The 15,246-nt window shown below is 37.2% G+C and overlaps 1 protein-coding gene across 1 annotated transcript in view; it reads right to left on the bottom strand.

The window, feature by feature from the left end:
* Window positions 1-260: 260 nt before the first annotated feature.
* LOC140235954 (galectin-8-like) overlaps window positions 261-15,246 on the bottom strand; it is a 39,740-nt gene continuing 24,754 nt past the window's right edge. Inside the window, exons 4-9 of the mRNA XM_072315953.1 lie at window positions 11,087-11,297; window positions 8,908-9,048; window positions 6,459-6,491; window positions 5,361-5,449; window positions 4,186-4,363; window positions 261-2,009 (exon numbers count right to left, since the gene is read on the bottom strand). Coding sequence (XP_072172054.1) covers window positions 1,863-2,009; window positions 4,186-4,363; window positions 5,361-5,449; window positions 6,459-6,491; window positions 8,908-9,048; window positions 11,087-11,297 — 799 coding nt within the window. The 3' untranslated portion in view covers window positions 261-1,862. The remainder of the gene's footprint in view (window positions 2,010-4,185; window positions 4,364-5,360; window positions 5,450-6,458; window positions 6,492-8,907; window positions 9,049-11,086; window positions 11,298-15,246) is intronic.

Consider the following 15,246-nt stretch of genomic DNA (forward strand, 5'->3'; position numbering starts at 1 on the left):
TAATGAAATTCTTGTTACAACAAAGTGAAAATCAGGTCCCAAAATTATCATCTATACATCTTCAAATTCTGTTTGGCCATAATGAAATTATGATATAACAAAAGAAAACCACCCGTCTGAAGAACCTTGATGAAACAAGAGTGCACTGTGTATCACGCAACAAATCTACAAACCAAGTATTCTGTCAACCTGTCTCACTGCACATGTTCTCTGTGTACTATTATAACACCAATTGAAGACGCCAACCAAGCACATGAGAATTTAGGTTACAAAAGTAATTGTTTATTCTAAGATATATATGCGACTTCCACAGATATAAATTTCCCTAGTACTTTTCTAGATGAGTTGCACATCAACTCCACAAAAAATGAAGTACACATTGACAGGACTAGCATTTCAGTGTGGATCTGTAAAATCATATTCAAACTCTTGTTGAAATGTTGACATGATTGTAGTAAGCCTTAGCTAGTCACAACTGAAAGTACAAATTTGGGTGTCACATTTATGAATATGAACGAATGAGGCTTGAATTTACCATCTGAACACTATACATAGATAAAATATGGTGAGCTCTTAGGATCTGCTCCACTAAGAAGTTTCCATGATTAAAAAAAAATTAGACTTTATTCTTTTCTTTTTTCAAAGCACGAGTTGGCACAGGTTTGGATGGTAGAAAGACAATAGTATCAAAGAGTTTGATCTGCTTGCTCTGTCGTGTGTCCTCCTTTCACTGGGTTAGTCAATTCAAGATGATCACACTCCAAAATGGCTCCTAAACCAACTGATAATGTCCAACAAATAGCCTCCTTCTCACATACTTGCTACTATTAAATCATGCAAAAAACTGGTAGGTTTGGATTCAACCGACTAATAACTATGAATCCCAATACTTCTGAGAGTAAGTACGAGAGAGAGAAAGAGAATGATATGGAGAGAGACAGAGAAAGAGGGATAATATTATATTGCGAATGAAATATATTCATTTCATAGTACAATCTCCGAAAGAAAATATATTCATCGTAAGGACATAATGTCGCTCCTCCTATACTACCACGAAAGCAGAATGTTGAAGACTAGTTTCAGCTATGACAAAGACTCCCAGCATATCACATCTCCTGTACGACAGTAGTTGTCTGCGAAAACATCAACGAGTCTTAGAAAATCAATTCCTCCCAGCAATTTCTGCATCTACTGCCATACAAATGAAAGTACTTTTCCAAACAGTATCTAAATCGCCTGATTTGTGGCAGGTTTCCTGACTCGTATCTTCAATCATAGCTCTATTCGTACCAAGCAGCTGCAAAATTGTTAATTACTTAAAAAAATTTGGTGGCACTTTGTCTTCCACATCCTTCCACTGCCACATACGAAGGGACAAGACTTTAAAAGCCTCAGTGACTATGATTTGATTCATGTCTTTCATTCCTCTGGCATTACCAGCCTGTTTGGGATTTTGACTAATCCTTCTGTTCATTTATATATTGTACACCTATTAAAAAAAAAAAAAAGAACAAAATGCTTGCATACACAACTTCTATTTCACTATGTATGAAAACTACAGGATCAAAACGTTTAAGTAGATAGAGTAAATGCAACACAAAGCTGCTCCTCAGTATTGACAGTGAAGCTACGATGAAGCTGAAAAGGACTATTAAAATGATTATGCGTTTTGGGAAGGTAATGTAAACAAGTGTGTGAGCACAATAATTCTTGCAAAACTCATTTGATGAATATCTTTTTTACGGCCAGTGATTTTAAGCCACAACACAGCAACAGGAATCGGTTTCTGTGTAGATGTCAGAGCCTCGTCGTGACGCCCGAGCAGCTTCTTCCACTGCCGCCGCTGCCGCCGCTACAGCAGTCTACTGGAAGCGGATCTGATGGATGGTGACGGCGCCCTCTATGAGCAAGGTGTTGACATGGGCGAACGGGATGCGGTGGTTGTATTCGATAAAGTGCTGTCCGTTGACGGCCACCTTGTAACCCTGGGGCTCACAGAGGATGATGATCTACAATTGCATTGAAGTGAAAACAAAAAATTCTCTTTCATATTTTCACACATTCACAATGTACATACAAATGGTGTGACCATTTCTTTTCACAAACATAAAGCTTTAGGTCACCAACTGTAACCCCCCTGCTAATGGTTTATTTTGTGGATATTTTACAAGCACTTATAATCATCTGATGCACTGGATACAATAATTCTTCTTCAGTACATCTTAGGAACGGAACTGCAGAAAAGATTTTAATGCTATTCAACGGGACACCATAGAACTTCACAATTTCAATCTATGTCCAGTTTAAATTAAAAATTTTCCTATCTCTGGTTTCTACACTTCTCTGCATCAAAGTCAGCTAAGACATGAGTGGCAGTTATGGGCCTTTAGATGCCCTTACACTACCACATTTTATTGGCATTCAGGTAATTTCCAAACAAGAACAAAGAAAAAAAAACAAAACCAAGCAAACGAGGGGAAAAAAACTTGACCATAGAATAAAGTTTTCATTTAAAAACTTACCAAGGTGGCAACTAAGGCCTTCATAAAACCATAGGAATTGGAAAATACTGTGTGTGCCGTATACTTCACAAAAACAGTACAAATTATATTTCGCAAATTGAGATTTTGCAAGAGGTTAAAATTGCAATTGAGGACGAAAGTTACTGAATGAGGGTCTATCCCTTTTTAAGGGAAAAGTTTGCAATCTCCTACCATTGAGATGATTGTGTGCTACTTTTATGTTATGGGAGGCAGTTATCACAAAAATAAAACTGCAGCAAAATATATGGCATATGGAGTAGTTTGATCCCTATTGACTGACAGTTAAATTCAGGGCATTTGTACGGATCAGCAAATGTTTAAGACAGGAACAGGGCCTTGTTTTATTATGCCTCCGCCACGAAGTGCTGCCAGAGGCATTATGTTTTCGGGTTGTCCGTCCATCCTTGCGTCCGTCCGTAATGAATTTTGTGGACAGCGTAACTAAAAAACCTTTTGAGGTATCTTAATGAAACTTGGCATGTATGTGTATTAGGGGGTGAAGTTGTGCCTATCAACTTTTGGGTGCACATGCTCAAGGTCAAAGGTCAAAAGGTCAAGGTTAAATACATAAAATTTCACTATTTCCTCCATATCTATGCATTGCCTGAAGATATTTTCTTGAAACTTAGTGTATACATGTATTACCCAATTAAGATTCTCTGGTGAAAGTTTGGGGTCATGAGGTCAAAGGTCAAAGGTCAAAAGGTCAAGTAAAATATTAAAATTTCACTTTTTTTCTCTGTACCTTGGAAATTGTTCAAGGTATCTTCATGGAACATAGTATATATACATGTACTGACTGGCAGTGAGTATCTAGAGAAATTTGGGTTCATGGGGTCAAAGGTCAGGGGTCAAAGGTCAAGGGCAACACTTCAAAATTTTACTATTTCCCTCATATTTATGCAATGCCAGCAGGATTTTTTTTTTTTTTTACACTTGGTGTATGCATGTATAACCCAATAGAGATTCTCTGGGAAGTTTTTTTTTTCTCTTTTTTTCTTTTGCCTCAAAGGTCAAAAGGTCAAAGATCAAGTGAAAGTGCTGAACTAACTTTTTCCTCCATATCTAGGAAGTGACTCGAGTTATCTTGAAACTTACTACATATCTACGCATGTTCTGCCCGACAGTGATTATCTTAATATGAATTTTAGGGTCAAAGGCCAGATGAAAATGGCAACAATTTACTATTCAATACAGAAATTGCACTTTTTCTCCATACCTTGAAAATTACTCAATGCATTTATGAATGGGTCAAAGTCAAGTTAAAGTCCTTAAATCTCCAAATACATGCTCTCCTATTCATCCAATTAAACCTAGGTCGAGGAAGGTGAACATTCAACACATTTGTGACAAACTTGTAATTTTAATATTTTGCCAATTTTGTGAAAATGTAATCACACATTGTGCACATGTACTATAGACCTATTAGGAGAACCATGCATTATGGCGGAGGCATACCAGTCGCCATAGCGACATTTCTAGTTAAGAGATAAAATTGATTTGAAATTTCCTTACCACACAGGCTGCCATAGACTTACAGTTGAAATCAACTATATAATCAATTTTAACTCTTCATAAAACAGGGCCCAGATACGTTAAATGGTGAACAAATCAAAGAGGGTTCAAGTGCAGATCGACCCACCTCAAAGAATCCGTTAGGAGCAAAGGGGAAGTAGGGGGCGGTCTTCTCCTCACTACCCCACTTCTGATTCTGCAGGGTGTTGCGCACCACGGCCTGGGCCTGGAAGCGGGGATTAAAGTGGAGGGCGATGTTGGGGCGGGGATTGGTCCCGACGCCACACTGCAGGTTGATGTGGAACCTGTCCGAAAAAGAGGGGGGGGGGGGAATGACAATGAAGAGTCAATTTCTCTCAATATTCATTTATTCTATCCTACGAAAAGCAGATAATAGACCCCAATTTTCGGGAGCAGAAGACGACGATGACTCACATTGTGTCTATTCATCTACTCATGAAGAAAACTAAAACTTGAAATCACTCTCTTTCCGTTAGCTTTTTCTGTAAAGGTATATATCATTATAATTCCTTTCATCTATCTATTCAATTTGCAAAGTATGTATATCTGTATATCAATTTGTCAATCTGTCCAGTATTTTATCTGCCCATCTACCTATGTATCCACATTATTATCACAAGAGTACAAGCTTAAAGAACACAATCCTACAGAGCTTACTGATTTATACTCAAATTTCTCTGTCAAGTCACTTGTTTCTCTTCATTTTATTGGAAGAAAATCTCACAGCATCAGCACGTCCACACAAAACAAGCCATTTACAAGATTCTTCAAAGAGCTACTGATATTTCATTCCCCACATCGTCTTGAAGGCACAGAAGTGATTTTTAATGTAAATATTACAATTTCAAACCAGAAATCTTGGTAAATGTGTGAGCTATCATATCATCCAGTTGGCCGCTTTCTTTAACCAAAATCCATGTCCATTACAGATTTATTTAAAAGAGAACCCAACAAATGAGAAGCATCAGATTTTGAACACACTGAAGGCAGATTTCAATCACTTCCACAGAGCAGTTGAAAGCCATCCATGTATCTCAAATCACATGATCTAAACTTACGCATCCAAAACTATCCACCTTTCCCCAAAAATCTTACCCTGCCAACCCCCCCCCCCCAAAAAAAAAAAAAACACCATACAATTTCAAATGGACACAAAAGTAAAGTTCAAGCAAAGCTAACTAAATATCTGAAACAAACACAGACAAAAAACAGCAGACAAAACAAACCAGGAAGGAAAATATCTCTCCCTCATACTGTGCTCAGCTTGCGTTCTATACTAACCTATCTGGGTTGGGGTTGACCTTTCCGCTGACAAAGATCATACGTCCAGGAGACATGCCATTTGAGATGGGGCCTGTGTAAGGCAAGGGCTGAATGTGAGCAGCAGAAACACAAGAGGGGAAAGAAGAAATGCATGTAGAGAGAATATCAATTCAACATCTTTTCAACATCTTTGGCCTCATCCTGCTGTATTCATTGATCAAACTGCACAGGTGGAGACAAAAAAAGTCTATAAAGGACACCAGAAACTCTACCATCACTTGCTCAGTAGAACTCATCATCAGTGAACCCCATTCCAGTACAGAAACTTGGCATATTTGTGAAAACTCATTACGAGCTGAGTTATACTGTATCAGTCAGGAAACTTGTCGAGACACCTGATATCCTGAACATTTAACTTCAGCAAGCTCGATCCTCACACACACAAGAAAAATCCCCCCCCCCCACATTCACAGGTTCTCATTCTTTATAGCTAATGCAATGTATTCACTGCTGAAGTTGTAATTTTATTCATAACATTTTGTGCAAAGAAATACTGATATAACACCATCTCAACACTTTATATCTCCTTAAAAATCCCTGCAATTTCAATCATGAGGAGACTCTATCACTTGCATCAATAAATTAAATGAGAATTACACAAAGCAATCTAAAAGGACAGCATATACAAGACATGATAATTATGAAAATAAGCAGAAAATTTCTACCATACCTAACATCATGTACAATGTACTGATATTTGCAATAATTCTTGCACATTTTATCTGCTTCACAACTATCCATGGCAAATGTTGTATGCACAGCACACCTCCTCACAGCAAGGGAGAATGTGTGGATTCAAATGGTAAACATGGACTGGATCAATCTCACTTGCCCAAATTTTGACACAAGAATGTCCTCAGAAAAGAGGAGGTGAAAAAGTCCTTTTGGGGAAAAAATGGTCACGGGACTGCATGTTCCTTGCAGATGGACATTACGGTGAAGTACTGAATTTCATTACGGTTGTCAACACACTACAGACAGCATTAAAATAAATGTGATCATTATTACGTTCCCTCAACTTTGTTGAAATCTGATTGAGGAAAAAGGACTACTTACTGGGTTGACGATGCTGCCACCAGGTGCAACATACTGTCAGGAGAAGAAAAAAAAATATTTGAGAAGCTCAATGTAAAACAGCGACAAAAGAAGGATAATGAATCTGCATTGAACAGAATGTCTGCTCTGAAGGGAGAACCAGCTACAACAGGAAAACTGGGTTATGGCATTCGCAATCTTCATATTAGTCCTGCCCTATTCATCATCATCATTTTCTGTTCTCTCTCCAGTGAGGAAGAATCATTGTTCAACACAAGAATCTGCTGCCATGTTGAAATCGTTCGTTCTGTTTTTTTTTACTCAGCACGCATTTGTGATTTCCTTCCATGGCGTGAACTTGGAGTCAATCCCTTTTTGCCTGATGCCAGATCTCTCCCCAAAATCCTTTGTTGCACTCTGAGAGAAAATAGAGTCTCTCTTTTAAGAACCAAGCTCTAATAGCAACATCAATATACAACACAAATGGACTGACACCACTAGCATGGACGGCTTGTCTACTGTGCACTGCACTTGCATGCAGAGAATTGAATTTTGCTAATGTCTTTGAGAAGCATAGCTTGGCTTTGATTCAGCATGTTCCCCTAATTAGATAACTTGCTAATTAAGCAACAGATGTTGTGTTGCTAATGACACTATGAGCACAAGCATTTGCTCAACTATCAAGATGGTACAATGTCTACACATGTTAAAGGTAAAACATAGTCACCATATGACTCCAGAAATTGCCAATGTTTGCTCTATAATGGAGACATATAAATAAGAAATGGGTGAAATAATGCTGTGATAACATGACTTTTATCTAAAGATATTCTAAATATTACACAAAAAGGTAAGCCAGAAGTATTACAATCTCAAAGCATTCCGATCATACTAGTTACATTATGTTTTACAATCGTTAACATCAATTAAAATATTAAATATTGGGCCATAGCAGTATCGATCACACGAGAGTGAATAGCATGCTATTCAATACTACTGCTAGGGCATGTTTTGATCATCATGTACTGGTAACGTTCTACCTACCCATTGGTGAACAGGGAGGGCACTTCACGAATAAGAGTTGGGTACAACGACTTCCATTATTTGACACTCTTGATCTCAAAATAATCCAAAACAATGCATTATCCTGGCAAATCAAGGCAACCAAACAAGTTTCTTGGTAGAGCCTTTTGATATATTGCACACAAATTCCAATGGTGGAAGATGAACTTTAAGCCCTTCTGAGAACTATGCCTTAGCTTTAACCGCTATTAAAGAAAATTGTGTTTATTCAGTTTGCCCAACACTTCTTGTTTCATCACATCCCTTGTCAATGAGTATGGCTCTTTAACAGCTTTCTGTAACATAAAATTCACAGGACTATTATCATTTGCGGTGGGGAAAACTATCAATCAAAACAGTGGAGAACAAGTGGTTAGTTTCTAAAGACTATTTACTTCAGCTCAAAAACAAACATAACAAAACCTACTATAACCGCATGCTGAATCAAAGCCGCAATGGAGTGGTGAATGCTATCCACTTCAAGCATTTAACCATGCCATAATGCATAATGTTTTATTAAACTATTAAATCTAATGTACAACTTTCATATCAATTTTCTATTTGGACATACTACCAGGGATCATTAAGCAACACAAGCTTTGGAATCAATATTCTTATTTTCATAAATATATTTGGATTTTTTTTAATAATAAATTTTGTGTATGTACACAAATCATAAGTAATAAATAATCTCAATTTTCCTGCAACTGAAAAGGCATATCATACTGTTTGGCCTATGAGTTTATGCAACAATTTATACCCTTTCATTGCATTTGTAACTGTATTGAAGAGTAAATCTGTATTCAGCATGGTATTATGTTTTTTTCTTTGCATTATGAAATATTATTTGTTGTTTTAATAAGCATTCTGTAAACTTCTTAAAATAATTCTGTATACTAACAATATGATTATGCTGCTTCATCAGTATTCCGTATTACACACAATTAGCTTCTCTGTACCTAACGCTGCAAACTGGTACTGGTCCGATGGTCCCTGACCAGTAAAAAATGGAAAAACTGGGTACCTACCAGTCCTACAGAAAGGTCAGACCAGTAGAAAAGAAGGGTCAGTGTGCAGCCCTGCTATACCTTCAATCATTTTCATGTTCTGATGTATCAAAACATGTTATCTGGTATGAGTTCCTATTTTGTTTCAATGACTTAGTAAACCTGGTTTGAATATAAATGTAATGAAGATGTTAACTGAGAAAGGTTTGACTGAAGTAAAATACCATATGTGACAAATTAGAGTAAAATTTTCTCGCTCATATCACATATTTTAATGTCATAATTTCATCATTAGTCTGTTTTAATTGATAAGTTCACTTATAATTACAAATGCAAATATCACTTACAAACTGTCACAAATTCACTACAACACACACAGACACACAGACAAACATCCTTACCCCTGCAGGAGCTGATTCGTTGCCGCCTTGGAACCTGACAGAGTAGAGGTGGACCTTTCCATCGATGGCAATGGTGTCAATGCGCTGGAGCCGAACCACGCGATGGTTGAACTCGGTGAAGTGCTGGCCGTTCACTGCCACCTGATCGGACACAAATCAAGTCAAATTTTTCACATAATTTTTGTGATATCAATAACACCCGCTAGTGTTCCATACATCACATTCAAACTTAAGAAATACATATTTACATGTAATTCTCCCTATCACATACAACTGCTAAAACTCAAACGTTGGTGTTGCTATTTTATTTCCATTACAATGTGTCAACAAGGTTGTGTCGGTGCACAGCACATAGTCTGTTTGATCGACTAAGATGGTTACGATAATAATAATCACTAGAAATGTCGCTACAGCGACTGGTTATACCCCCGCCAAACAACATTTCATAAGCTTTGGTCAAAAAACTGAGGAAGTAGTTAAATCCGCAAGATCTTTCCTTGATCTTCTGCCATTAATATGCTGTTACCATGGCAACGTACTTTCGGGTACTGTCAAAAAATGCGTCTTGCACATCTACAACCAAAGGCACACATCTGTACCAAGTTTCATGGAAATTGGGCAAAAACTGAGGAAGTAGTTTGCAACACAAAATTTTCCATCATTTTGGCTCATAATATGTGAGCTATTACCATGGCAACATACTTTTTGTCACTGTCAAGAAATGTGTCATGCTGACCTATATCCTAAGACAAACATTCAATATGAATTCCATGAGAATTGGAAGAACACTGATGAAGCAGTTTTGCCATGAAGCAGTTTGCCCTATATTTTACCAATAACATGCCGTTACCATGGCAACGCACTTTTTGCCACTGCGGAAATATGTGTCTTGCGCATTAACATATTCAGATGAACATCTCTACCTAATTTCATAAAAATTGATCAAAAACTGTGGGAGGAGTTCGCGACGCAAGATTTGTACCCATTTTTGCCCATAATATGCCGTTACCATGGCAACGTACTTTTGGGTACTGTCAAAAAATACGTCTTGCACATCTACAACCCAAGGCACACATCTGTGCCAAGTTTTATGGGAATCGGTTGAAAACTGAGGAAGTAGTTCGCGACGCAAGATTTGTACCCATTTTTGCCCATAATATGCCGTTACCATGGCAACGTACTTTTGGGTACTGTCAAAAAATATGTCTTGCACATCTACAACCCAAGGCACACATCTGTGCCAAGTTTTATGGGAATCGGTTGAAAACTGAGGAAGTAGTTCGCGACGCAAGATTTGCAACGGACCGACCGCCCGACCGCCCGACCGACCGTCCGCTGATTCCTATATACCCCCTTCAAACTTCGTTTGGCGGGGGTATAATAACAACGATATTAGAGTACAAGCTCATCTGTACTGGAAATTCACCTGAAATTGGTGTTAAACTTTTGATCTCAATACATGATACTTACCTCCGGAATGAAGGCTGTAGCATCAACAGCTGAAAATTCCGAAGGCAAATATCATGTATTGAGATCAAAAGTTTAACACCAATTTCAGTTTAATAATTAGAAAAGCACTCTGAGAGCACAGACCTCCGCCAAGCAGCTACTTTCCACCAATGATCTTGTTCTTCCCAAAGAGATTTTTCTCCTCTCCACCACTGGGGAAAAGTTCTTTGGGCTCTTCCATAGAAATTAGTGATTTCCACCCATAGTTATACATGCTGAAAAATTGCCCAATTTTCCAATATAGAAGCCTCTGTTATGTCATAAACCCTCAGCTGCAGCTGCACGGCGCGCCTCACCCTAGCAGAAACTAGAGCACGCACTTTAGTGCGTATTTGAAAACCTCAAAAATGCATAGCTTAGTGAACTCCCAAGTTCACTGACCCTCCCTGTCAAAATATCAAAAATCCTTCATAAATTCCCCCAAAATTATCAGATCACTACCAAAATTTAATCATTTGGTACCTGTGTCATTCTCAACCTTTCCTGTAAGTATCATCCAAATCCGTTCACTACTTTTTCAGTTATTTTGCACACGGACAAACAAACGAACAAACCAACAGTAACGAAAACATAACCTCCTCCCTTGGTGGAGGTAATAATGATGGTTGTGTTTAATATACATATTTTATTTTGAGTGGCTTGTGGGCCAGGCTCAGGATCATAGGCCTACCTTGAATTGCTTGGCCTCGCACAGGATGATGATCTCAAAGTTCTGGTTGTAGGCAAAGGGAAAGTACTGCTGACCCCTCTCCTCTGCTCCCCACTGCCCCTTCTTCAGGGCGTTGCGCACCACCGTGTTGGCGCCGAAGCGAGGGTTGAAGTGGAGGGCGATGTCGGCCCGCGGCTGGACGCTGGTGCCACACTGCAGGTTGACGTGGAACCTGAGCACCACAAACATGACAAGACACAGTCATGATCCAAGTTATCCACCATTAAAATATACATTGCAAGAGTATTTAAAAGCCTATGAATATTTTCTGATTTTTAAAACAAAGTTGCAGTTCCACAAATTTGTTTCTGAGCACTATATAGCCGTCTGAAGGAATGTTAGTTTTGAGGAAACATCATGTGAATCCAAGGAGCGTGTGTTTGAAGCTTCTTGGTCGATACAAGTACTGAAAGCAAAAACACATACCACATCAACATAGAATACCAAATCTGGACAGTCATACGGAATAGTTACTACATAAAGATTGCATGAAGAATGCCAGACACAAGAAGCCATTTACAGACAAATGTAAACATACCAAGTCACAACTATCTATATATAGTCCACTTCACATAAGTTATGATTTTGATGTGGATTTTTAAATTATATTTACATTGCTATTATTTTGTGCTTCAATAACATTATCCTCTCCTCTGCCTTGTAGGACAAGTTTACCTTCATATGTGACCCTGCATCACAAAACCAACATTCAGATTCCTAACGAGCAGACTTTGAGATTTAAAATGAAGTATAACTCAATTCAAATGGACTCTCCTAACCTATCCTAACATTGGAAAGAAATCACACATTCTGGAAAGTGTGAACTGAGTAAAGAGGCTCTAAAGTATGAGGTCTATTTGTGCTAGCTGTGCGATGAATGGAACAAAAAACAGGATGTTAATCATTGGAGCAACAACAATGAAGGGATTATCAGATTAATTACATTCTGTAAATGATTAACATCAACTTTCAAAGCAGAAGAAACATTCTTTTTCAAAGTTATCAGGGTTGAAAGTGAAGAGTATGGAGAGGGTTTTTTAAGAAATGAAAACAGGACTCTAAGAGAAACACCGTATCACACTATCCTACCACAAAGTAATCGAGAAAAACTGCTAAAAACACAAGATCCTGTTCGTTTTATGATTCCTAACTTGAGAATAATGTAGAAGAAGATTTGCTTTTACAGAAATACTCAAGACTGGCTGGGTTAACCCATTTCACCTATTTTCAGTCCTAACATAAAATCAGTGCATGTGACTTTGTGTTGGTTTTGTGATGCACGGTCACATATATACATGTGCATTGAGTGAATGCAGCAATATCCATAGAACACATCAGTGAAAGTTTGAGGAAAATCAGACAATCCGCTCAAAACTTATGAATTTTTAATGTTCCTGTGCAGTCAAAAAAAAAATGTTTAATTATCTGTTCATATTTTTTGTTCATTGTTCTGCACATGAGTCATAAAAAGCTGTAGAAGTCTTCTCGTTTAGTTGATGGCGGCACTAAAACTTCAAAAATTCATAACTTTTGAACGGATTGTCTGAATTTCCTTAAACTTTCACTGACGTATTCTACAAATATTGCTGCTCTCAATCAACATATACATGTATATCAAGGTAAACTTATCCTTCAATGAGGAATCTAATACTGTGATGTTTGGAACTGGTCTTGTACTTATAGTATAATTTCCACACATGTATAGTATCAGTCACACACATATCATATTGTAGGCTGAGCTTCAAAACGTACACACACATCATTTTGTGCTGGCATAACATCCGCCTGCTTTTTAAAGTCAAAATACACACTAATACAAACAGTTCAGACTGGATTATGCATTTGGTGTATTGTCACAGATTCATTTCTTCCTTGTTTCCAGGTCAGGCCTTTAAACTCATGTATACTGCATTCCAACACACAGAGAATGAAGAAGTACTTTCACACAAACAACTGAGTTTGAGTTTGAGTTTATTTAACAACAACATGTTCATTTATGTACAAGAAAGTTTGAATACATGATTATACATCAACATTGTTACATAGCAAACATAACTGTCTAAATGATCTACAAACATATCAAATGTAATCTATAATATATAATGGATAAATGATTATGTAATCAAAAACTATTTATCAAAAAAAAAAAGAACTACAATATGGCAATAATGTACACAATGAGGTTGCTACAAGAACCAAGAGGTAGCACAGGTGCTAGTAGGTGTTGGTCCTTTAACACATGTTACATACTGAACAAATATAATACATAAAAAATATTGTTATAACCAAAAATTAAATATTAAAATATAAAACAATAAAATATTGTTATAATATTGATTTGTAGTACTACTGTCTATACAGATTTAATGTGTTTTGCTAAATTACTTCGGAAACTTTTCCTAGTATTACACCATAATTCTCCTTAAATCTTTTGGCAAAGCATTCCACAATTTAACTCCTATTTAACTCCTAAGAAAGTGAGAGTTGGCCATAGTTTTACATTTTGGTAGATAAAGCAAGCCTTCTTTTTTGCCTCTTGTTGAATAAGAATGTTGAATATTTTGACAATATTCTACTAGATCATGTGGCATATTTCCCTTTGACAAATCAAATATAAATGTACAGATGTAAAGTTTATGCAGTTCAAATATGTCCATTACTCCCAGTTTTTGGAACAGGGGATCAGAAGGTGTTCTGAGTGGACTGAAAGTGATAGCTCACATGGCCATTTTCTGACTAAGACGAAGGCAGTTTAAATAAGATTTGCATGTACTACCCCACACTTCAATTCCATATGTAATGTCGGACTGGATAAAAAATTTGTACAGGGGAATAAATGTATGTTGGGGGACACAGTGTCGTAATTTAAAAAGAATACCAACCTTCCGTCTTACACATTTATTTACAGCTTGTATGTGACTTTTCCAAGTCAAATGACTATCAATGCATAGTCCAACAAAAGATGCCTCATTCACTCTACTAATGACATCATCTGATAGTTTCATTATTCCTTTCACAGTAACTTCCCATTTTTTACTTTTAATAATCATATAATTTGTCTTTTTCAAATTAATTGTCACTTTATTAGAATTGCACCAGTCTTGAATTTTCCCTAAATGCAGATTGATAATCCCCATGTCAACTTCCCTCTGGCCAACATTGAATGTATGAAATATATTTGAATCGTCAGCAAATAGTCTGAAATTAAAAAAAGAAGTTGAATTTGGTAGGTCGTTTATGTACATTAAGAAAAGCGTTGGCCCAAGAACTGATCCTTGTGGTACACCACACTGTAAGGTATTCGGACCGCTGACTGTTTCCTTGTAACATATTACTTGTGATCGATTCGCAAGATAACTCCGAAACCATTGTAAAGGTTTGCCACGAATGCCATAAAAACTCAATTTGCTTAAGAGGATCTTGTGGTTTATTGTGTCGAAGGCCTTTTGAAAATCAATGAATACACTAATAGTGTGTTTACCTTCATAGATAGACTTTAGAAGTGAATTCACAAGGTTGATTACAGAGAGCTTAGTACTGTACTTTTTACGAAAACCGTACTGATGTTTGTACAGAATACTGTATGAGTCCAAAAAATCCACCAACCGCTTGTTGACAATTTTTTCAAAAATCTTTGCAATTATTGGCAATACTGAAATTGGTCTGTAATTGCCCGGTTCTTCCCTAGAACCTTTCTTGTAAATTGGAGTAACTTTTGCTATTTTCAGAGCATCTGGGAAAACTCCATTTTCCAGTGACAAATTGAAGATATAAGTCAGTGGTTCAGAAATTAGATGCGCTGAGTCCTTTAACAAACATATTGGTATATTGTCAAAACCATGTGCTTTCCTTTTACCCAATGCCTGGAAGTAATTGCAGATTTCCCAAGGTGTAACTGGTGCCCAAAATACGGTAATGATTTTTCATTTCTCAGTGAGAGATATTCCATATGATTGCCACTTCCTGCTGGAATCACTTCTCCTAACTTTGGGCCAACGTTCACGAAAAAGTCATTGAAGGTCTCAGCTATATCTTTTTCTGTTGTGATAATCCTTTCTACACCATCAGTATTTATTACCAATTTACCCACTTCAGTGTTCTTTTTACTTCTATTCCCGCCT

The sequence above is a fragment of the Diadema setosum genome, chromosome 1 (genome assembly GCF_964275005.1).
Source record: "Diadema setosum chromosome 1, eeDiaSeto1, whole genome shotgun sequence".
Lineage (NCBI taxonomy): Eukaryota > Metazoa > Echinodermata > Echinoidea > Diadematoida > Diadematidae > Diadema > Diadema setosum.